The sequence below is a fragment of the Enhydra lutris genome, unplaced genomic scaffold, assembly GCF_002288905.1.
Source record: "Enhydra lutris kenyoni isolate GAN:26980312 unplaced genomic scaffold, ASM228890v2 scaffoldscaffold66, whole genome shotgun sequence".
Taxonomy (NCBI): domain Eukaryota; kingdom Metazoa; phylum Chordata; class Mammalia; order Carnivora; family Mustelidae; genus Enhydra; species Enhydra lutris.
This window is the reverse complement of record NW_019154150.1, coordinates 3,321,231-3,347,257: the sequence shown is the minus strand read 5'-3', so window position 1 is coordinate 3,347,257 and position 26,027 is coordinate 3,321,231. Positions and strand designations below refer to the sequence as shown.

The following is a 26,027-nucleotide window of genomic DNA, read 5'->3' as shown; positions in this document are numbered from 1 at the left end:
AGAGATATACACCTAGCCAATAAGGCCATGAAAAGACTCCCAATATCATTAGTAATCAAGGAAATGCAAATGGAAACTGTAAAGAGACACCACTAGACTGGTGTATTAGTTTCCCAGCACTGCCCCAACAAATCACCAAGACTTGGTGGCTTAAAACAAAAGGAGTTAATATTTTTATAATTCTGAAGGCCAGAAATCTGAAATCAAGGTGTCCACACAGCCAGGCTCCTCCCAAAGGCTCCAAAAGGAGTATTTCTTTCCTCTTTTAGCTTCTGGTGTCCCCAGACGTTCCTTGTCTTTGGCTGCATAACTCCAATCTCTGCTTTTGTTTTCACATGGCCCTCTCCTCTTCTATCTTATAAGGATACCTGTTCTTGGGTACATGGCCAGAAGATCCAGGACAATCTCATCTCAAGATTCTTAACTTAATTGTACCTGCAAAGACCCTTTTTCCAAACAAGGTCACATTCACAGGTTCCAGGGGCTAGGCTGTGGACATATCTTTTGGGGAGTCACCACTCAACCCACTACAGATAGCTATAATCAAAAAAGACAATAACAAGTGTTAGCTAAGATGTGGAGAAACTGGAACCCTCCTACATTGTTGCTGAGAATGTAAAATGGTACAGCTCGGAAAACAGTTGGCCAGTTCCTCAAAAAGTTCAACACAGAGTTACCTGTGACTCAGTAATTTTACTCATAGGTATAGATTCAAGAAAACAGATAGCACTGTGTACACAAAAACTTGTACAGGAATGCTCAGAGCAGCTTTACTCATGATGGCCAAAAAGGGGAAACAATCTACTTGTCTGTCAACTGATGAATGGATAAATAAAACATGTATTCTCCATATAATGGATTATTATCCAGCAATCAAAAGAAATGAAGGACTGGCACATGCCACGACAAGGATGAATCTGGAAAACTAGCTGACGCTAGGAGAAAGAAGCCTGTCACAAAAGACCACATACAAAATGAGGCCACTTACAGGAAATGCCCCACAACAGGCAGATCTTCAGAGGCAGAAATCAGATTAGTGATTGCCTGGAGCCAAGGGTGAGGGGATAGAGGAACACAGGGAGAGATTGCTAACAGGTATCAGGTTTCTTTCTGGTACTGCGCATACAAATCTGTGAAGATACTAAGATTCACTAAATTGCGCACTGTAAGTGGTTAACTATATGGTATATGTCTTCTATCTCAGTAAAGCTATTTTTTAAATTAAGCTATTTACATCTGAGTCACATAGTAAACTATGGTTATTTTACTCTCATGAACTTTTAATTTTCTATGGAATTAAAGAGTATCTTGTTTTGCATTAGACTTAATTTTCCCTCTACCAACCAGGATTTATCCTGAGTCTTAACAATACTGTATTCTAATCCATGAAGAGGCAATGTCTTTCCAATTAATTAGGTCTCCCTTTATTTCTTTTAACAGTGTTTCAAAGTTTTCAGTGGACAAGTCTTTTGCCATCTGGGTTAAATTTATTCCTAAAATATCTTCTTAATCCTACTGTAATTATTTTTAAATTTCCTTTTTGGAGAGCTCATTGCAAGTACATAGAAATACAACTGATTTTTGTGTGTTTTCATGCCATGCAACTTTGCTAAATTCTTTTAGTTCTATTATGGGCTGAATTATGTCACAGCCTCAACATAAATTTGTACTTTGAAATCCTAACTCCTAATAGTCCAGAATGTAACCATATTTGGATAGGATCTTTAAAGAGGTAGTTAAAGTGAGGTCATTAGGGTGGCCCTAATCCAATATGACTGTGTCCTTACAAGAAAAAGAAATTAGGACACACACTCAGAGGGAAGATGATGTGTATACAAAGAGAAAAGACAGCCATCTACAAACCAAGGAGGGGGGCCTGGAATATCCTTCTGTCATGGCCCACGGAAAGAATATGCTGACACCTTGGGCTTAGATTTCTAGCCTCCAGAACTGAGAAAACAAAAATGTCTTTCACGTGAATAGACACTTTTCCAAAGAAGACATCCAGGTGGCTAACAGACATGTGAAAAGGTGCTCAACATCACTGGGAATCAGGGAAATCCAAATCAAAACCACAGTGAGATACCACATCACACCAGTCAGAATGGTTAAAATTAACAACTCAGGAAACAACAGATGTTAGTGAGGATGAGAAAGGGGGAACCCTTTTTGCATTGTTGGTAAGAACACAAACTGGTGCAGCCCCTCTGGAAAACAGTATGGAAGCTCCTCAAAAAGTTAAAAATAAGCCACCCTATGACCCAGCAATTGCACTGCTACGTACTTATCCAAAGGACACAAAAACATTGATTTGAAGGGGCACCTACACCTCAATGTTTATAGCAGCAACGTCCACAATAGCCAAACTATGGAAAGAGCCAAGATGTCCATGGACAAATGAATGGATAAAGAAGATGTGGTACACAAAAACAGACACATAAATTAATGGAACAGAGTAGAGAACCCAGAAATGGGCCCTCAATTCTATGGTCAACTAACTTTCAACAAAGCAGGAAAGAATATCCAATGGGAAAAAAAAGACAGTCTCTTCAACAAATGGTGTTGGGAAAACTGGACAGCCACATGTAGAAAAATGAAACTGGACCATTCTGTTACACCATACACAAAGATAAACTCAAAATGGATGAAAGACCTAAATGTGAGACAGGAATCTATCAAAATCCCAGAGAACACTGGCAGCAACCTCCTTGCTCTTGGCCGCAGTGACTTTCATTTATGATTTTAACCATCTGAGTCTTCTTTTTCCTAGTCAATCTAGCTAAAAGTTTATTTCTGTTGGCCTTTTTAAAAAGTTTTCCTTTGTTACTGATATCTAGTTTCATTCCAGTGTGATCAGAAAAGATACTTCATATGATTTCAATCTTAAAATTTACTAAGACTTGTCTGGTGCTCTAACATATGATTTATCCCAGAGAATGTTCCATTTGCACTTGAGAAGAATGTGTATTCTGCTGTTGTTGGGTGGGGTGTCCTAATGTACATTAGATCTAATTGGTTTATAGGTGCTCAAGTACCCCACTTTCGTATCCTGTCTGCTTGTTTTAGCCATTATTGAAGGAAGAGTATTTTAAAGTCTCCAGCTATTACTGCAGAAGTATCTATTTATCTTTCTGTCAGTTTTGCCTCATATATTTTTAGGCTGTATATGTTTACAACTTACATATTTTTGCTGTATTGAACTTTTAAATCAATATATAACATCCTTTTTTCTCTGTTGTAACTTTTTAAACTTAAATTCTATTTGTCTGAAAATAATAATAAAGCTCTTTTTGTTGTTATTTGCAAAGATCCTTTTCTTTAGCTTTCAATCTGCATCTTTATATCTACAGTGAGTCTCTTTAAAGAACATACAGATAGATTCTATTTTTAAGTGAAATCTGACAAACTGTCTTTTCAAAATTATTTTTACCAACATATAATGTATTATCAGCCCCAGGGGTACAGGTCTGTAAATCAACAGGCTTACACATTTCATAGTACTCACCATAGCACATACCTTCCCCAGTGTCCATAACCCAACCACCCCCTCCCTACTGCCCCATCCCCTAGCACAAATTGTCTTTTGATAGCAGACTTTAATCCATTTACTTGTCACAGGATTACTGATAAATGAGAACTTACTTTTGCATTTATCTATTTATTTGCTGGAGGTCTTACAGTTTTCTTACTTCTTAATTCCTTTATTCCCAACTTTTTTTGCATTTAGTTTATGTTTTCTAGTGCATCATTCTGAGTGGCTTATTCTTCTTTTTTGTATATTTAAAAAATTATCATTGTGGTTACCTTGGGAACTACAATTAACACCTTACATTTATAATAATCTTGTTGGAATAATACAATTTAAGGTTTCAACAGCATGGAAACACTGTGCTTCCAAAAATATATCTCTATCCCCTCCTTTTATATTCTTATTGTCATAGGTCACATTTTATACCATACATACTCATTAACTTGGATTTATAATGTTTAATACAGTTCCCTTTTGAATCAGATAGCCAAAAAAAGAATAGTTACAAACCAAAACAAAACTGCAATAACACAGATTATTATATATACCTAAGAAGTTATCCTTATTAGTGTCGACTTTTCCTATAGCTTCCTGTTACTATCTGGTGTCCTTTCATTTCTGTCTGAAGGAGTCTCTTCACCATTTCTTTGGGGCAGGTCTACTAGTAATGAATTCACTCAGTGTTTGTTTTTCTGGAAATGTCTTATTATCCTTTGCCAGATACAAAATTCTTGGATGATAGTTTTCTTTCTGAAGTTCAACTACATCGCCCCACTGTCTTCTGGCCTCCACTGGTACTAATGAAAATCCAGCCATTTACCTTATTAAAGATCTTTTCATATGATGTGTTGCTTCCTTCTTGCTATTTTTAAAACTAGCTCTTTCCTTGGGATTTTAACAATGTGACAGTAATGCATGTCAGTGTGCATCTCTGAGTTTACCCTGCTTGGTTGTCCTTCAGATGCTTGGATGTGCACGTTTATGTATTTCAAGTTTTGACCATTACTTCCTCATTCTTTTTTTTTTTTTTTTTTTTTTTTTTGCCCTCTTATTTTTTCCCTTCTCCTTCTGGGGCTTTCTTTTTAAAGATTTATTTATTTTAGACTGAGAGAGCGACTGAGCAGGGGAGGGGCAGAGGGAAAGATTCTTTCAAGCAGACCCCTCACTGAGTGTGGAGCTGGACACTGGGCTTGATCCCAGGACCCACGAGATCATGAACTAAGCCAAAAAGAAGAGGCTGATACTCAACCCACTGAGCCACTCAGGCACCCACTTCTGGGACTCTTTTAATGCATGTGTTGGTGTGCCTCAAAGTATCCCACTCGTCTCTCAGAATTTCTTCCTTTTTCTCCATTCACTGATGCTTTCTTCTGCATACTCACATATGCTGATGAACTTCTAGTGAATACTTCAATTCAGTTATTGTACTTTTCAGTCCAGGATTTCTGTCTGGTTCCTTTTCATAATTTCTATCTCTTTAATGATATTTTGTTCAGACATCATTTTCCTGACTTCCTTTAGTTATTTGCCCACAGTTTCCTTTAGCTCACTGAATATACTTAACATTGATTTAACAGGAGATTAATGTCTTTGACTAATAATTCCGAAGTGTGGCCTTCTCCTGGAATGGTTTCTGTCAAATTCTTTTTCCTGTGAATAGGTCTTACTTTCCTGTTTCTTTGTATGTTGTTATGACTTGAACTGTGTCCTCCCAAAATTCACATCTTAAAGTCCTAGCCCACAGTATCTTAATATGTGATCTTATTTAGAAATAGGGTCATTGTAAGTGTAATTAGTTAAGATGAAGTTACTCTAGAGTAGGGTGGTTCTCGTAATCTAATGTGAGTGTTGTCTTCCTTAAAAGGGAAAAATTTGGATACTCATACACACACCAACAGGGAATCCCAAGTGAAGATAAGGTAAGATCTACAAGCCAAGGAATGACAAAGATTGCCAGTAAAACACCAAAAGCTAGGAGAAAGGGATGGAATAGATTCTCCTTCACAGAAATTAAATGGAAACAACCCTGTCAACTACCTTGATGTTGGACTTCCAACAGAATTCTGCGGTTTAAGTCCCCAGTTTGTGGTACTTTGTTATGGTAAACTTAGTAAACTAATAGATATGCTCCGTTGCTTGTTTGTTTGTTTTTTCCCTTGAGCCTGGACATTCTGAGTATTATAACATGGTAACCCTGGAAATTACATATTTCCACACCTCAGAGAGTGCTGGTTTTTTGTTTGTTGAGAGCTGGAATCATCCATGTAGGACTTTTCCAAACTGTGTGTTTACTGCTGTGGTTTCTGTTCTATTGTCTCTGAGGTCAGCCAGGGACCTGACAAAGATGTCCTTAAAGGTCTGACTCCCAAAATGGGGGGAGAAGGGAGTGCTCTCTATTGAAGTCCCACCACAGCAGGGAAGCCACTTCAGTTTGTGGAGGTTGGTGCCAACTCCTCAGCAATCAGAAGCAGGGATGGGCAGTCAAAACACTGCCCTGATTTCTGGAGCACAAGGTCCTTACTACCCACTCTGGCCCCAGAAAGCCACAACAGGAGTAAAGGCCATCAGCCTTGCAAAATATCCACCACAGTGCTGGATTTGTGCAACACTGGCCATTACCACAACAGAAAAATCCACCACAGTCTCCTAGCCTCCTCTTCAAGCTCTCCTGAAAGTACTCAACTAGAGTTGAGGGTTCCAGAACTGCTTCAAACACTTCCTGCCAGTTCAGTTGTTGCCTCAGTGAAGGGATAGATTTCTGGAGCTTCCGTGTCACCATTTTCCATAATAGCACTCCTATTCATCCATCTTAACTGTTGAGTAACGTTCCTTGGTATGGATGCATGGCTTCTTGTTTAGCCATTCAGTTGCCAAAGGACATTTTGGTTTTCCCAATTTGGAGCTATTATGAATACAGCTACTATAAACATTCTTGTACACACAGAATGAACATGAGTCTTCATTTCTCTAGGATAAATGCCCATCCGATAGGTTTTTAATTTCTGCTATCATATTTTGCCTTTCCACCAGGTATCTGTTGGTTCTCTAAATGTTACTTCTGAAAGTATGTCCTACTTTCTGTTCATGAGTGTAATACATTATTTTTGTGCATATGTACATAGTCTGCTTCTTCCAAGTCTGATAACTTTTGATTGTCTGCTCATATTAAATGTTGGGGATTAAAAAGAAGTATGATATTGGAAGTGATGAAACTGTTCTTTCTCTTGATTCTGATGGTGGTGTCACAACTATTAGTCTGAACTCATAAAACTGTACACACACACACACACACACACACACACACACACACACAATCTTCATCTTGCTCTAAGTAAATTATGCTTCAAAGTATTTCTTTTTTCAAAGTTGAAAGCTGTGAGCTCATTTTTGTAGCTTATTGAATTTGAATTTCACTGTCCAATTATCTAACTGGGAAGTTTATTTGGGGACCCTTATTCAGTATCGTTAGGTGTTTCTCTATGGACTTGTCAGAGTCCCCTGAGAAATCAGACTCTACCAGCCTCTGGCCAGAGAATGGTAAAGGGCTGGTTGCCAGAGTTCTGGGAGCTCAGTGGAAGAAGAGTGAGATTCAGTATGAATTTGCTCACTTCAGTATTGTGCTGGCTCCTGCCTTCACTGGATCTCAGTGCTCCCTAGTTAAGAGGGTTTGGTTTTAACCATCTCCAGAAAATTACCTTCCAGATATCTGCCAGTGTGTGGAAAGTGCTCTGTAGAGTATCCGGAGGTGACAGTCTCACTGTTTCTTAAATGGGTTTTTGGTTTGCTTCATGTCAGTGGACCCCCTACATTCCTACCAGACATACATGGTGTCACTTCTGTACCACTTCTGTACCACTTTGATTTTCCACAGCAGGGTATGAATTATTTTTATGTTGGATCATCCTTGTCTACCCATGTCTATCACTCTTTTTTTTTTTTTTTTTTTTTTTTTTTGAGAAAGAGAAAGAGAAGGGGTGGGGCAGAGGGAGAGGAAGAGAGAGAATCTTAGGCAGGCTCCACACTGGGAATGGATCAATGAGCTAAGCCTGAACTCATGACCTGAGCCAAAATCAAGAGTTGGATGCTTAACTGACAGGGCCACCCAGGCACCCCTATCATCTTTAACTCAACCTTTCCTATATCATTAACTTTATTCTCAGTCATCTGTTTCTTTCGATTCCAATGCATTTGGTAGTTCAGTGACAGAGTGCTTTTGATTCTCAAATGTGACCTTAACAATCAATGCAGGCATTACTCCCCTGCTTCCTCCTTCCGTATAACAGGTATTCACTAGGAAGAGAGGCTGGGATTTTTTGCCCAGGAGAAATCCTGATGTCTCTTTCTTTCTCATCTGTCTCTTCTCCTAAGGGCAGTATCAGGTATGTAATCATGGCACTTGGGGAAGAATGCATGGTTTCTTTTTATCGGTCTCTTTTGGGTAACATTTCCCTTAGTGTTGGCAGTCGTGTTTACCCTGGACTTTTTCGTATCATAGTAATAAGCAAAGGAAACTAGAAGCCCACAGATTGTGCCATAAGAAGGAACATGGTGGGTTTCTAGAACAAACAGTAGACCAGTGTAACTGGATCATTATAAGCAGGACAGAGGGCAGCCTGAATGGCTTGATTACACAATGCCTCTTCTCACAAACAGTGAGGAGTTCAAATTGTATTCTTTGAGCACTGGGAAATCATTAAAAAGCTTTCTCCTGGGAAATGGCATAAACTGATTTGTATTTTTAAAAGCTCCTCTGGCAGGGGCACCTGGGTGGCTCAGTAGGTTAAAGCCTCTGCCTTCAGCTCAGTCATGATCTCAGGGTACTTGGATCGAGCCCTGCATCAGGCTCTCTGCTCAGCGGGGAGCCTGCTTCCCTCTCTCTCTGCCTGCCTCTCTGCCTACTTGTGATCTCTCTCTCTCTGTCAAATAAAGAAATAAAATTAAAAAAAAAAATAAAGCTCCTCTGGCAGAGGAGAGGCAAGATGGTGGAGCAGTAGCAGACTGAAATGACATCAGGACGCAGGAGTTCAGCTAGATAGTTTGATATCAAACCATTCAGAACACCTACAAACTCAACAGGAGATTGAAGAGAAGAGCAGCAATTCTAGGAACAGAAAATCGACCACTTTCTGAAAGGTGGGAGGTATGGAGCAGTGAACCCAAAGTGGGGTGGAGCCCTCACAGGGACAGTGTGGTCTCAGGATCTGTGGAGTCACTGAAAGATCGGAAGTGTCTGAGTGTGGCAGAGCTCCCAGATATCGGAACGGGGAAGCCGATTGCAGAGACGGAGCCAAGGAGTGAGTGTCAGCTCAGGGTTACCTTAAACTGATCCGCAACACTGTCATGCCACTGCTCTTTGAGCTGGGACACCACAAGTGGCGAACCCAGGAGACCTACCTTCCTCCTCTGGAGGCAGGAGTCTGCTGGGTTTGGAAACTCCAAATGGGGCTGTGTTCCAGAGACAAAAATGCTCAGTCCCAGGCCAGGTGAGCCTAGAGCGGGGCCAGAGACCAGGGAGACGGGAGTGATTGATCCCTTTTCTCTGAAGGCGCACTGAGGAGTGGGACCCTGAAATCTCAGTTCCTCCGGCCTGGAGATTGGGAGACCACTGTTAACATTCCTGTCCTCTGGAGCTCTACAGAAAGCGTTCAGGGAGCAAAAGCTTCCAAGCACAAACTCAAGCAGATTTCTTACCCTGACTCCTGGCAAGGGTGGTGCTATTTCACCTCAGGCAAAGACATTTGAGAATCACTACAACAGGCCCCTCCCCAAGAAGATCAGCAAGAACATCCAGCCAAGACCAAACTCACCAACCAAGGAGAATAGCGGAACTCCAGAGCTAGGGGAAAGCAATGCATGGAATTCCTGGCTTTCTCCCCATGATCCTTTAGTCTTGCAAAGTTAAATTTTTTTAATTTAATTTTTTCTTTTTTCTAATTTTTTAAACTTTTCTTCTTTCCACTTTTAATGTTTTCTAACTAGTTTATCTTAACAATACCTTTCTAAAAAAGAAAATATTTTTAAACCTTCATTATTATAGTCATATTTTATCCTCCATTGTATTTAACCTTATTTTTGATATACATATGTGGTTTTTTTCCTTAAAAATTTCAGATACAATTTATTCTAACAGATCAAAATATACACTAAATCTAGCACAGGACTTTGGTCTAGTCTTCAGCCTGAGCACATTCTCTCCCCACCACCTTTTTTTCCTTCTTTCTTTTTCTGACCAACTTACGTTATCAATTCCTTTTTTAGAATTGTTTTTAAATTTTCATCTTTACAGTCATATTCCATCCCTTCATTGTATTTACCCTTATTTTTGTATATATATACATTTCTCATTCTTTAAAATTTGGGGAGGTAATTTCTTCTAAGAGACCAAAATGCACCCAAAATCAAGGGGTGGTTCTCTTCTATTCACCAGTCTATTATATTATATATATATATATATATATAATACAATATAATTACATATTAATTATATTTATTATATATATATATATATATTATATATATAAATTATATATATGATGGAGAATAGAGAAGCTGAACAAAAGAGAAACAAACAACTACTGGACCATGAAGTGAGAATTAGAGAGATAAGTGATACCATAAGACAAAACAATATTAGAAAAATTGGGATCCCAGAAGAAGAAGAAAGAGAGAGAGGGGCAGAAGACATATTGGAGCATTATTATAGTAGAGAATTTCCATAATATGGCAAAGGGAACAAGAATCAAAATCAAGAAGGCACAGATGATAGCCCTCAAAAACAATTTTAAAAAGTCCACACCCCATCATCTAATACTAAAACTTATTAGTCTTAGTGACACAGAGAAAATCCTGAAAGTAGCTCGGGACAAGAAGTCTGAAATATACAATGGTAGAAATATTAGATTGGCAGCAGAGTTATCCATAGAGACCTGGCAGGCCAGAAAGGACTGGCATGATATATTCAGAGCACTAAATGAGAAAAATATGCAGCCCAGAATACTATATCCAGCTAGGCTATCATTGAAAATAGAAGGAGAGATAAAAAGCTTCCAGGACAAACAAAAATTTAAAAAACTTGCAAACACCAAAAGAGCCCTAGAGGAAATATTGAAAGGGGTCCTCTAAGCAAAGAGAGAGCCTAAAAGTAGTAGACCAGAAAGGAACAGAGACAATATACAGTAACAGTCACCTTACAGGCAATACAATGGCACTAATTCATATCTTTCAGTAGTTACCCTGAATGTAAATGGGTTAAATGCCCCAATCAAAAGACCCAGAGTATCAGAATGGATAAAAAAACAAGACCCATCAATATGCTGTCTACAAGAAACTCACTTTAGACCCAAAGACATCCCCAGATTTAAAGTGAGGGGGTAGAAAACAATTTTCCTTGCTAATGGACATCAAAAGAAAGCTGGGGTGGCAATCCTTATATCAGATCAATTAGATTTTAAGCCAAAGACTATAATAAAAGATGAGGAAGGACACTGTATCATACTCAAAGGGTCTGTCCAACAAGAAGATCTAAAAATTTTAAATATCTATGTCCCTAACATGGGAGCAGCCAACTATATAAACCAATTAATAACAAAATCAAAGAAACACATCGACAATAATACAATAATAGTAGGGAACTTTAACACCCCCTCACTGAAATGGACAGATCATCCAAGCAAAAGATCAACAAGGAAATAAAGGCCTTAAATGACACACTGGACCAGATGGACATCACAGATATATTCAGAACATTCCATCCCAAAGCAACAGAACATACATTCTTCTCTAGTGCACATGGAACATTCTCCAGAATAGATCACATCCTGGGTCACAAATCAGGTCTCAACTGGTACCAAAAGGTTGGGACCATTCCCTGCATATTTTCAGACCACAATGCTCTAAAGCTAGAACTCAGTCATAAGAGGAAAGTTGGAAAGAACTCAAATACATGGAGGCTAAAGAGCATCCTACTGAAGAATGAATGGGTCAACCAGGAAATTAAAGAAGAATTGAAAAAAAGCATGGAAACAAAAGATAATGAAAACACAACTGTTCAAAATCTGTGGGACACAGCAAAGGCAGTCCTGAGAGGAAAATATATAGCAGTACAAGCCTTTCTCAAGAAACAAGAAAGGTCTCGAGTACACAACCTAACCCTACACCTAAAGGAGCTGGAGAAGGAACAGCAAAGAAAGCCTAAACCTAGCAGAATAAGAGAAATCATAAAGATCAGAGCAGAAATCAATGAAATAAAAACCAAAAGAACAGTAGAACAAATCAACGAAACTAGGAACTGGTTCTTTGAAAGAATGAATAAGATTGATAAACCCCTGGCCAGACTTATCAAAAAGAAAAGAGAAAGGACCCAAATAAATAAAATCATGAAGGAAAGAGGAGACATCACAACCAACACCAAAAAAAATACAAATAATTATAAGAACATATTATGAGCAACTATACCCCAGCAAATCTGACAATCTGGAAGAAATGGATGCATTCCTAGAGATATATAAACTACCAAAACTGAACCAGGAAGAAATAGAAAACCTGAACAGACCCATAACCAGTAAGGAGATTGAAGCAGTCATCATATATCTCCCAAGAAACAAGAGCCCAGGACCAGACGGCTTCCCAGCGGAATTCTACCAAACATTTAAAGAATTAATACCTATTCTCCTGAAACTGTTCAAAAAAGTAGATATGGAAGAAAAAGTTCCAAACTGATTTTATGAGGCCAGCATTACCTTGATCCAAAACCAGACAAAGACCCCATCAAAAAAGAGAATTACAGACCAATATCCTTGATGAACACAGATGCAAAAATTCTCGCCAAAATACTAGCCAATAATATCCAACAGTACATTAAAAGGATTATTCACCATGACCAAGTGGGATTACACCAAGTGCAACTGGGCTGCAAGGTTGGTTCAACATCCTAAAATAAATCAATGTGATACAATACATTAATAAAAGAAAGGACAAGAACCTTATGATACTCTCAATAGATGCTGAAAAAGCATTTGACAAAGTACAGCATCCTTTCTTGATCAAAACTCTTCAAAGTGTAGGGATAGAGGGTACATTCCTCAATATCATCAAAGCCAGCTATGAAAAACCCACAGCGAATATCATTCTCAATGGGGAAAAACTGAGAGCTTTTCCGCTAAGATCAGGAACACAGCAGGGATGTCCACCATCACCACTGCTATTCAACATAGTACTAGAAGTCCTAGCCTCAGCAATCAGACAACAAAAAGAAAGAAAAGGCATCCGAATTGGCAAAGAAGTCAAACTCTCACTCTTTGCAGGTGATATGATACTATATGTGGAAAACCCAAAAGACTCCACTCCAAAACTGCTAGAACTCATACAGGAATTCAGTAAAATGTTAGGATATAAAATCAATGCACAGAAATCAGTTGCATTTCTCTACACCAACAACAAGACAGAAGAAAGAGAAATTAGGGAGTCAATCCCATTTACAATTGCACTCAAAACCATAAGATACCTAGGAATAAACCTAAACAAAGAGGCAAAGAATCTATACTCAGAAAACTATAAAGTACTCTTGAAAGAAATTGAGGAAGATACAAAGAAATGGAAAAACATTCCATGCTCCTGGATTGGAAGAACAAATATTGTGAAAATGTCTATGCTACCTAAAGCAATCTACACATTTAATGCAATCCCTATCAAAATCCCACCCATTTTTTTCAAAGAAATAGAACAAATAATCCTGAAATTTATATGGAACCAGAAAAGACCAGAACAGCCAGAGGAATGTTGAAAAAGAAAGCCAAAGTTGGTGGCATTACCATCCCAGACTTCAAGCTCTATTACAAAGCTGTCATCATCAAGACAGTATGGTACTGGCACAAACACATATATCAATAGGACAGAATGGAGAGCCCAGTCATAGACCCTCAAATCTATGGTCAACTAATCTTCGACGAAGCAGGAAAGAATGTCCAATGGAAAAAAGACAGTCTATTCAACAAATGGTGTTGGCAAAATTCAGCCACATGCAGAAAAATGAAACTGGACCATTTCCTTACACCATACACAAAAATAGACTCAAAACGGATGAAAGACCTCAACGTGACACAGGAATCTATCAAAATCCTTGAGGAGAACACAGGCAGCAACCTCTTCGACCTCAGCTGCAGTAACTTCTTCCTAAAAACATCTCCAAAGGCAAGGGAAGCAAGGTCAAAAATGAACTATTGGGACTTCATCAAGATCAAAAGCTTTTGCACAGCAAAGGAAACAGTCAACAAAACCAAAAGACAACTGACAGAATGGAAGAAGATAATCGCAAATGACATATCAGATAAAGGGCTAGTATCCAAAATCTATAAAGAACTTATAAAACTCAACACCTAAAGAACAAATAATCCAATCAAGAAATGGGCAGAAGACATGAACAGACATTTCTGCAAAGAAGACATCCAGATGGCCAACAGACACATGAAAAAATGCTCAGTATCACTTGGCATCAGGGAAATACAAATCAAAACCGCAGTAAGATACCACCTCACACCAGTCAGAACAGTTAAAATTAACAAATCAGGAAACGACAGATGTTGGAGAGGACACGGAGAAAGGGGAACCCTGCAACACTGTTGGTGGGAATGCAGGCTGGTGCAGCCACTCTGGAAAACAGCATGGAGGTTCCTCAAAAAGTTGAAAATAGAGTTACCCTACAACACAGCAACTGCACTACTGGGTATTTATCCTAAAGATACAAATGTAGTGATCCGAAGGGGCATGTGCACCCGAATGTTTACAGCAGCAATGTCCACAATAGCCAAACTATGGAAAGAACCTAGATGTCCATCAACAGATGAATGGATAAAGAAGGTGTGGTGTATATATATATATACAATGGAATACTATGCAGCCATCAAAAGAAATGAAATCTTGCCATTTGCAACAACATGGATGGAACTAGAGGGTATTATGCTGAGCAAAGTAAGTCAATCAGAGAAAGACAATTATCATATGATCTCCCTGATATGAGGAATTTGAGAGGCAGAGTGGGGGGTTTGGGGGATAGGAATGGAAAAAATGAAACAAGATGGGATTGGGAGGTAGACAAACCATAAGAGACTTTTAATCTCATAAAACAAACTGAGGGTTGCTTGGTGGGGGTATGGAGACGGTGGTTGGGTTATGGACATTGGAGAGGGTATGTGATATGGTGAGTGCTGTGAAGCGTGTAAGCCTGACGATTCACAGACCTGTACCCCGGGGCAAATAATACATTATATGATAATAAAAATAATTAATATTAAAAAATAATTAATAATTAATTTTTTTAAAAAAAGCTCCACTGGCTGATGTGTGGTGACTAGTCTGGAATGGGCTATGAGTGAATGCAGGGAGACCAGGAGGAATGCTACAGGCAAGAGAGGATGGTGGGCTGAAATGGGACAGGGAGGGCGGAGAATGGAAATAGGTCCACATGAGACATACTCGGGGGGGTCAAACTGGTAGCACTTCCTGGTGAACTGACTATTGATGGCGACCAACAAGGAGGAATTAAGGATGACTCTCAGGCACATCAGCATGTAGAGAGGGTCTTCCCTGGAAACCAAAAATTTCATTAGATTCTTAAAGCAATTTATATTAAAACAGTTAAAAACCATGGTTCTAGATACTCAACAATTTTGTATTAAGTCAAGTCACCAGAGAGCAGCACAACAGTACAGCCCTACTTTGGCCCCTTCAGGAACTACTTTTTTATTACACTGCACTGTGGCATCAAGCCACAGGACTGCATTTCGGGATCTAGTAAGAAACAATGTACAGAGCACCTGGGTGGCTCAGATGGTTAAGCATCTGCCTTTGGCTCAGGGCATGATCCCAGGATCCTGAGATTGAGTCCCACATTGGGCTCCCTGCTTGGTGGGGAGCCTGCTCCTTCCTCTCCTTCTACTGCTCTCCCTGAAAGGAAAGAAAGAAAGAAAGAAAGAAAGAAAGAGTTCTATAAAACCCACTATTATATTTACTAAGGGGATATTTTAAGGCCATTATTCACCATGCCTTCAATGCCACTTCTGTAAAAAATGAAAAATCTCTGTCAATTCTCCCTCTTTTAGCCAGGAAGTAGGAAATAATTTTTAGGTTAATAGTAAAGCAAATCCACTTAGCTTTAGGGCATGAATTCTGTGAACCAACAAATTCACCTTTCTTCTAACACCATCTTAAGTTTTCCTACCCTCATTTTCTTCCCACCTTGATTTTCTCACTTTGAAAAAAAATATTATGTATGTATCTCTTCATAATAGGAATTTTAAAAAATAATTAATAAATCCAATCTCTGGTCCTGTCAAACACAACAAATATATTGCTAAATAAATATATAGGAAAAGGTTAGTTGGTCTGCAGTGAAGCTTAGGAAAAAGACCTAAAGTAATCCCACAAACCTAGGGGGCTTTTTTCCTATAAAGATAGTCCCTTGTCTGGGGTATAGCCTTCTACATGCTTCCCCTCATGTACCTGCCTTTCTATCTTAATTTCTCATTAATTTCAGAAGTTTTAGAACTAAGTGTTAAATCCATAGTTGTTACCATCAATTTTCCAAGACTCAAGTAAAGCTCATCATTGCAGAAAAAAAAAAATGGCTCATTATTACAAAGGGTTAATTATAAACACTGATCAAGTAATGTCCTGTAAAACACATATTTCTTATCTAAAACAACATTATAAAGTTTTAATCACTCATTTTCCCAATACAGGAGATGTAAACAAGAGCTTCAGTTAGTCATCAGGCTATTTAACTAGTGCTATGATTTCAAGGAATTGCCAGTAATTGATGTGACTTCAAGGGAGAGGAATGAGATTTCAAATCTCTTTTGCTGAAAACATCAAGTACTAGCTCTTTTTATTTCTCCCTATCCCTCCTATGTTGGAAGGGTGTACAGAAAAAAAGCCACTCAAACTACCCATAAAACTGCAATGTAAGAAAATATTTATAAGCTTGTTATGATTGCATGGGGCGGGTGTTAAGGGCAGGTGGAAATAACGTGTGCAGATGACATCTTTTTGAGACTCTGACAGCTCACAGCCCGCAACCAGGTTGACAACCCCGGGAACTGCCCACCCTCCCCACCACTGAGCCCATCCATAATGCAGATGTCCCCTGTTGATGGGACAGGAGCCTGACTCCAGCCATGCTGAATGGAAGCGGGTAGATAGCTGATCCAACTTGGACCAATCAGATGTCCTCTTCCATAACTCAGAATTAAGACTGAGAAACAGGGAGTCCATCAGTTCCTCCTCAGACCAAAACTATTGAAAAAACTTGTTTGTGGAAGAAAGGGCATATTTTGGCTGCTATGTACATTCCAGAAGCAAATAAAGTCTGCATGCCAAAAGAAGAATGAGTTGCAAGCATATATGAGTTGAGACGGTCTTACAGTGCCTGGTTCCCATCCCTTCCTAAGGCCTTGATATACTCCTGCATTCCAAAAATTCTTATAATAACTTGTGCTTTCTTGTATAAGCTACTCAAATAAACGTTTGTCACTTGCAACTCAAAAGTCCTAATGCATACATCTTTTATCCCCCTCTCCCCAACTGTATGATTATTATTGGCTAGAGAAATAGGGTTTAAATTACTTAATTTCTTATTTTCCCAAAATAGGAATATGATTTCCTACACTCTAACCATTATGGTAACTTGCAAAACAAAAAGTGACTGCAAAGTCAGCTGATTCAAAGACAAATTCTGAAAAAGTAAGCCGTAAAACACAATCTTACCTCAAGATTCTCTTTTTTATGCACTTCAATAGCTTTCTCCTCAGATAATCCACAGCAGCCATATTCCAAAGGAGCAAACACTGTAGTCGGGACATTAACATAATCACACTGAAAAATAAGCAAATCAGATCTGCTTATTTTGTGACACTTTTCCCAGCAAAAATCTACATTACATACATTTCTAAGAGGAAAATAAATAAGCCTGGTCCAATGTGACTGATTCTTCCATTTCACCACTTGAGGGAATTTATAGTTACACTCAGAGTAGGGGGTGAGCCCAACTCCAGAGCAGAGAGCACACCCTGGCCAGGGGCCCACGGATGGGACCGGCCACCCTTGGCCATGCACCTAACTGCCACAGAGGAGATGAGCAAAGAAGCAGTTGAACAGTGTGGGACTGAGTGACTGCCCTGGACCATCAAGGGGAAATGGCATAGTGTAAAGGGGTGGCTAACACGGGTTCTTAGAGATCCTGTGGTTCTGAGAGAACCCCAAAGACCCCTTATCAGACTAAGGCAGAGCATGGGTGGGCATCACGGGAAGACTGCAGACTCTGAGCCCTACATGCCTCTTCCAACAGCTCCAGGCACCTACCTGCGGGAAGGTGAGTGTGAGTGCTGGTCGCAGCCCTGCCTGCAAGAAAGTATCTGTGACAGCATGGAGAACCAGAGCATACTGGTGCAAGCACATTAGAACCGTGTGTGGAGAGAAAGCAGTGTGCAGGAGCAGAAAAAGGGCAGAGGGTACAACCAGAGATGAAGGTCACTAGGCCTGCCCATCAACAGCTCCTCAAGGGGTGACACTGTCCATTGCACTACATGTCCCCCGAACCCTGCCAACAGGTTGTAGGTGATTAGGTCAAGGGTCACCTCTAACCCAAAGAAAGGTAATGAGAAAGCTGGCCAGAATCTATGTAGAAAAAGGTGAGCTACGTCAATCAAATTCTTTCTTTTGCAAGAAGATGAATTAGAAGCAAAGGAAGAATCCCCCGGTGGTAGTTGGATAGGAAGAAATGCACCAGTGGAGCTAGGGCCAAGTAAGGCTACCAGTAGAGCACCCTGTGAAACCCCCACCTGTGTGCCGGGGCCCCAGAGCAGCCGTGACCCCACCCCAGTTCCAGCTCCAAATGCAGTGTGGCCCAGCCTTAGCACGGCGCTTGTTCTAAGGCAGTGTTTCAACTTACCAATCCATAGGATCCTCATAGGAAACCCCCTCAGTCTGCCTAATGTGAGTAAGTTTCTACTTTTTGTTACCCCAAACAAAAACAAATCAAAGCCACCAGGTATCCCCACATCAATGAGGCGGATTATGTATAACATACATCAGCCTAGAATCTTGAACTTAGATGCTCTAACACACCTCACATTTGCTAACCTGCAAATCGTGGGTAAGCCAAGCATTTTTTCCTTTTTCTAACATGACTAGGAAAAAACCACATAACCATAGGAAATCTTGGTATTTTCTGACTTCTATTAGGCCTGCAAAAACTCATCATCCCATTTATAGTTGGCCCTTGTAGGGGTTGGGGTGCTGACTCCCATGCAGTCAAAAATCCCCATATAACTCCTGACCCCCCAACTTAACTAATAGCCTACCTATAACTGGAAGCCTTACCAATAATGTACATTAGTCGATTAACGCATATATTTATATTATATGTATTGTATATTATATTCTCACAATAAAGTAAGCTAGAGAAAGGAAAATGTTACTAAGAAAATCACAAGGGAGAGAATACATTTTCAGCACTGTGTTGTGTTTATTGACAAGAATCCACACGTAAGTGGACCCACACCATATTCAAGGGTCAGCTATATATTTTTTATTATTTTTTTTTTCAGCTATATATTTTTTAAAAGATTTTATTTATTTATTTGACTGCGAGAGAGGGAAGACAAGCAGGGTAAGTGGAAGAGGGAGAAGCAGGCTCCCCGCTGAGCATGGAGCCCCATGCGGGGCTTGATCCTAGGACCCTGGGATCATGACCTGAGCCAAAGGCAGAGGTTTAACGACTGAGCCACCCAGCTGCCCCAAGGATCAGCTATATTGACCAGCAGCTGACCCTATGTCCCATGGCTTACAGGGGAAGCCTCATTTTCAACAGATCCCTCTGTCTCCTATTTCCAATCAAGTAAGAATAATCAACAGGAAATTCCTCAATCTTTCTTCCTTTCATCTAAAACACTTTCTCCACATCTTCAGCCATCTCCTCCACCTAAACTTGACTTCATCTTGCCCTCCTTGTTGCCTTCCTTCTAGTCCTCGTACCTTTAAGTTCTTTCTTTCTTCACACTAAACACACTGCTGCGTCTTCAGATCTCTCCACCCCACAGCTGCCTTGATTAACTTCTTAAAGCATTTGGCAACTAATCCCCCTCCATACACCCCGAGATGCTAACTGCATTACCACACTGTATGTTCGGCATCCCGGGTCCCACCCACTGATGCCCGCAGAGCTGTGTCCTTGTTGCCCTTTCCAGCAATGCCTCCCTCTATGTTCCAGGTCTTCCCTCATGACCTCGCGAGGCACCTGGCGTGACACAACAAGCAGAGTGGAGCGACCTTTATAAAGAAGACGTACTCAAAAGATTTCTCCTGACCCTAATCATGTTAAACAATCAGAGAAACCCAGAACATGAGACATTGCACAAGGAAAGTAGTCTGGACTCATCAAAAATCAAAGTCATGAAAAATAAAACAACCAGGAAAGTAAACACACACACACACACACACACACCAGGAAAGTAAACACACACACACACACACACACGCAACAAAAAAACAAAAAACAAGCAGGAAAGTAAAGGCAGGGGAACCATTTCAGGTTAAAAAAGACTTAAGAGTCGGAAGAGCTAAACATACCACATGAATCAACACATCCAGCTACATATGCTTAATGGAAATCTGAGGAAATCTGAACAGTATCACATTTTTGTTCAGTTTCTCAGATAGAATGATGAAACTGGTCATGGAAGAAGATGCTTGTTACAGGAGATGCATGCTTAAGTATATAGGGGCCAAAGCCACTGAAACCTGCCACTTACCTCAAAAGCTCTGGAATGGGAGATGGAGAGAAGGGAGTTGGGGGAAATCGGAGGGGGAGACAACCCATGAGAGATTGTGGACTCTGAGAAACAAACAGTGTTTTGGAGGGGAGGGGAGTGAGGGGTTGGGTAAGCCTGGTGGTGGGTATTAAGGAGGGCACGTATTGCATGGAGCACTGGGTGTGGTGCATAAACAATGAATTTTGGAACACTGAAAATAAATAAATTTTTTAAAAAAGGCTCTGGAAATAAAGTACACACATTGTACACATACATATTCAGAAAAGGAGAGAGAGCCAAATGGCAAAATATTAATAACTGGGGAATGTGGAAGAAAGGGTAATATGGGTGATTATTACTATTCTTCCTGTGGTTTGACACCTTTCCAAATAGAAAGATGGAGGAAATAAAGGTCTTTAAGAGTTCCCACTGCATAGAGAAGGCCATTCCAATTCTTTATTGTGGTTGGCATGAGAGATTTTTTTTTTTTTTTAGCATTTTTAAAAAAGATTTTATTTATTTATTTGACAGAGAGAGAGAGATCACAAGTAGGCAGAGAGGCAGGTGTGGGGAGGGGAAGCAGGCTCCCTGCTGAGCAGAGAGCCCAATGCAGGGCTCGATCCCAGGATCCTGAGATCATGACCTGAGCCAAAGGCAGAGACTTAACCCACTGAGCCACCCAGGCGCCCCAGCATGAGAGATTTTTGATGAGCTGGCACCAAATAAATTTTCTAGCCTTATTCCCAGTTGTATGCCTCTATTCCCAAGTGCTCTGCCCGCACACACTCCAAATGCTCTAAGTATTATGGAAGGGACAATTCTTTGTCCCTTAGGACAAAACAATTAGCATTCCTCACCCCCACCCAGGCCCTTCATTCACCAATACTTCCACACGTCCACATGCTCTCGGGGAGGAGAATACAGAGGAACTCTCACAGACTGCTCACAGTCCTGCTGAGAGTGATGTTTGCAAATACATTATCTACTTACCAGAAAAGCCCTGTGCTTTGCTTCCTTGGTTTTGAATTATTCATCCCACAAAGCCAGTCCCACATCTTTGGTTGAAGACAACGAAAGGTGCAGGAGATAGTAGAAATCATCACCTTCACACTTAGCAGAGGTGAAACTGAGGCACGGAGATTTGAAACAACTTGATCAGGTTCACACACCAGCAGGCACTGAAGCCAGGGCCAGCGATCGCCCATCTCGGATCCCTTTACCGATCCAATAAGTTACAACTAACTGCCCCATGTCTTACATTACTCATGATCCTCCACTCTCCTGGGAAGTGCTTTGGCGCTGGAACCATGCCAATCCCCTGTATGTCACCTAGCAGGACATCCTGCACACAGCAGACACTCAAATGATATTTGTTAAAAATTATTACTAAATACTAATTTATCTGTGATGAACTCTTTCCTTGCAAAACAAGTGCACAAGTGTTGTTTGTACTGATTTTTCTAATCACAATTTTGATCTAGATATCACCTCAAAAGTAGAAACCTCACCTTTTCCAAAGAGCCAGCAAAAAGTCTGCGAGCCAGCAGCTTGCCTGCCTGTATAGCAATGGGTGTGAGCTCAAGTTTACCCTCCAGAATATCCCCAACAGCATAAACATAGGGTACATTTGTCTGTTCCGCGTCGTTTACTGGTATTTTGCCACTCCTATTGGATTTTGGAAAGGAAACAAATACATTATGATTCATTCTGTACTTCTGGATGACTAACACTAAATTTTCCAAGAGAAAATGACTAAACACATAGAACAAAGACCTCCCTCTAAGAAGAGAGGCTCCTCAGGTCATCAATCTCTATAAGATCAATGGCTTGAATCATAAGGGTTTCTGTAGCTCCAAAAAAACCACCTGAAACCATACACATTTTTTGGATGCCAAGGATAGCTCCTGATTTCCCCCAGAATTGCACTAGAGTTTTGAAATTTTTCTCCTTGCTTGACCAACAACATAAAAATTAACTCTAAATCAAAGAGTGGGTTAAGACATTTCCACAATTTATTTTTTTAAATTACTGTTTAATGTATCATTTCTTTAAGGCACACACTAAAGAGTTACTGATTCATTAATAAAAAAACTAATTAATACAGAGCTGGCATAGCACTTACTGTGAAATAAACTCAGAGCATTAAAATTTTGCATCTTAGTAATTAAATGAGAATTTCCAAGAGGTAATCTGTAGAAACATTTTGCTTTGTGTAGCAACAGTGCAATGATCCCACATGTACTTACTTTTCATTGACTTTGACACCAATCTTCTCCAAGCCTATTCTCCTTGTACAGGAGGCACGACCAATGGCTAACAAAACCTATGTTAAGAGTGAGATCCAAAACAGAAATTGTCAATGTTGGGAATGAAAGGAACATCACTACAACTCCTTCAGACATTAAAAGGACAATAACAGAACACTATGAATACCCTATGCCAATAAAGTTGACAGCTTAGATGAAACATTCCTTGAAAGACAGTTTACCAGGTCACACACCTGCAAATCTAGAATAACTCTATGTTATACCCTAAATTATGTCCCCGCACCAAATTCACATGTTAAAGTCCTAAGCTCCAGTGCCTCAGAATGTAATGTATTTGGAGACAGGGCCATTAAAGAAGGAATTAAGGTTAAAATGAGGCCATTATAGTGGGGCCTCTATATGACTGATGCCCTTTATAAAAAGAGGCAATTAGGACACAGATGACACAGACTGAGGGGCAACCACGTGAGGACCCAAGAAGAAGGTGCCATCTGCAAGCCAAGGAAAGGCCTCAGAAGAAACCAAACCTGCTGACACCATGATCTGACTTCCAGCCTCCAGAACTGTAAGAAACTAAATTTCTGTTTAGACACTCAGTCTGTGGTGTTTTTTTATGGCAATCCTAGCAGAGGAACACATCCTATACTCATTGCAGAAACTGAATCCACAAATTGTAAACTGTCCATAAATTAACTCAAGACCCAAATGACTTCACTGGTAAAGTCTATCAAAACTTAAGTAAGAAATACTAATAATGGGATACAAACTCTTCCAGAAAAAAAAGAGGACGGAACACTTCCCAACTCTTTTTTGTGAGACCAGCATAAACAACTGACACAAAAATCAAAAAGGATATTAAAATAAAATTATAAGCCCATAGTCCTCATGAACACAGATGCAGAATACTTTACAAAATGTTAGCTAGAAAATGAAATATAACAATATATAAAAAGGATAATTGATCATGACCAACTGAGGTTTGTCCCCGAAATACAAATTTGGTTCAACATGCAAAAATCAATCAATGTGATTAATCATATTAACCAAATAATAGAGAAAACAATTTAATCATCACCCAATAGATATGGGAAAAGAATTTGATAAAATTTAACACCATTTGAGGATTTTAATATAGTCAGTCCTCAGCAGATTAAGAATAAAAGAAAACTGCCCCAATCTGTGAAAAGGCACTTTGTAAAAAGAAATCTACAGCTTACATCCTAGCAATGATGAAAGTCTGAATGCTTCACCTCTCAGGTGGAAGCAAGATGAGGATGCCCACTCTCAAGCAATTTCTATTCGACGTTGTACTGGAGGACTTAACCAGTCCTCAGGCAAGAGAAAGAAATAAAAGGCAGGCCAATTTAAAAAAAAGAACAAACCTGGCTGTATATGCAGATGTTAACCCCAAGAATCTACAATAAGGACAACATACAAAAATCATTTGTATTTCTATATACTACCAACTAAACACTGAAAATTTAAAAATTTAAAATATCATTTTATAATACCTTAAAAACATGAAATATGTAGAGACAAATTTAGCAAAATACATGAAAGACCTCTAGAGCAAAATGATAAAATATTGCAGAGAAAAACATAGATAAACAGAAAGATCTATGAAGTTCATACACCAGAAAATTCAATATTGTTAAGATGGTCATTTCTTCCAAACTGGTCTATATAATCAATATAATTCCAATCAAAATCCCAGCAGGATTTTTTCTGCTGCTTTTTAAAAGTTATATGAAAATGTAAAGGACCTGATGAAAGCTGAAGGACTTACTCCACCAGTCTAAAATTTGCTATAAAGCTTCAATACTGAAAACAATGTGGTAAAAGGAAACAAGTGGTTGATGGGATTAAGAGTGCAGAAACAGACCCATAGTAAATGGTCAAATGACTTCAACAAAGGCACCAAAGCAACTCAGTGGAAAAAGGGAAGTCTTTTCAACAAACAAATGTTGAAAGGGAAGTCTTTCAACAAACACCCACTTGGAAGAAAAAGAACCCATATTCCTACCTTATTCTGTAAACAAAAATTAATTCAAGATGTATTACAGAACTGAGCATAAAAAATAAAACTATAAAGCTTCAAGAAGAAAATATAAGAGAAGAGCTTCATGACCTTCGGGTAAAAAGATCCCTTTGAGCACACAGAAAGCATTAACCATAAATCAAAAAATTGATAAACTCAACTTCATAGAAATTTTTAAACTACTGCTCATCAAAAGATACCATAAAAAATGAATAGGGAAGTCACAAATGGGAAGAAAATATTCACAATTTATTATCTACCTGAAAATGGAATGTATTCAAGATATATACAAAACTTCAATTCAAGAATAAAAATTAAAATAACTGAACAAAACATGGACCAAACATTTAAACAGAGACTTCATAATGGAAAATATAATAAATGGCCAGTAAACACATGATAAGTTGCTCAACATCATTAGTCATCAGGAAGGCGCAGATTAGAACCATAATAAGAGACCACTACACGCGCACAAAACTGGCTAAAATGAAAAATCTGGACAAGCCCAAAGCTGACCACATGGGATAACCAAAACTCCCACGTCAGCTCATGGAAATATAAAGTGATTCATTCATTCAGAAGGTGTTTGGCAGTTTCTCAAAAAGTTAAACACAGAAACTATCCTATGACCATTTAATTTCATTCCTAGGTATTTACCTATAAGAAATGAACACATAGGTCTACAAGGGCTTATGCAAGCAGCCTTCATAGCAGTTTAAGTCACAATAGCCCAAACTACAAATAGCCTAGGTGTCCATCCACAGGAAAATGAACAAACTGTGACATACCCATACAAACTTACAGCCATATAATTCATACAATAAGAACTAACTAAAGACACACAACAACATGGATGAAATACGAGGAGTACGTATCAAATAGTTCTATTCCTGTGACACCTAGAATAGGCAAAATTAGTCTATCGTGACAGAATCAGAATAGGGTTGTTTGGGTCAGGGAGTGGGAAGGGATTTGGGAGAGCTTTCTGAACTCACAGAAATATTCTGTTACCTTCACATAAGTATGGATGATATAAACATGTACATTTGTCAAAACTGACTAAAATGTACATCTAAGAAATGTGCATTTCACTACATGTAAATTACACATTATAAAAGTAAACAATTTAAAATTTCAATACTGTGAATAACTTTACACCAATATATTCAAGAACTTAGATGAAATAAACAAATTCCTAGAAATATAACTAATCTAAAGTAACTCAGGAAAAAAAATAGAAAGTCTTAAAAGTCCTATGGCTGTTAAAGAAATTCAATCAGTGGTCAAATACATATATCTATAGAAAATTCTGGGCCTAGATGGTTACACATCAGTGAATTCTATCAAGCTGATGAAGAACCAATTCTAACATTACAAAAATGCTTCCAGAG

At 39.2% G+C, this 26,027-nt stretch overlaps 1 protein-coding gene across 1 annotated transcript in view; it reads right to left on the bottom strand.

Annotated features, from left to right (window-relative positions):
* LOC111159006 (thioredoxin reductase 3) overlaps nt 1–26,027 on the bottom strand; it is a 79,695-nt gene that overhangs the window by 5,922 nt on the left and 47,746 nt on the right. Inside the window, exons 12-14 of the mRNA XM_022521368.1 lie at nt 22,578–22,654; nt 21,840–21,996; nt 17,288–17,395 (exon numbers count right to left, since the gene is read on the bottom strand). Of these exons, the coding sequence (XP_022377076.1) occupies nt 17,288–17,395; nt 21,840–21,996; nt 22,578–22,654 (342 nt within the window). The remainder of the gene's footprint in view (nt 1–17,287; nt 17,396–21,839; nt 21,997–22,577; nt 22,655–26,027) is intronic.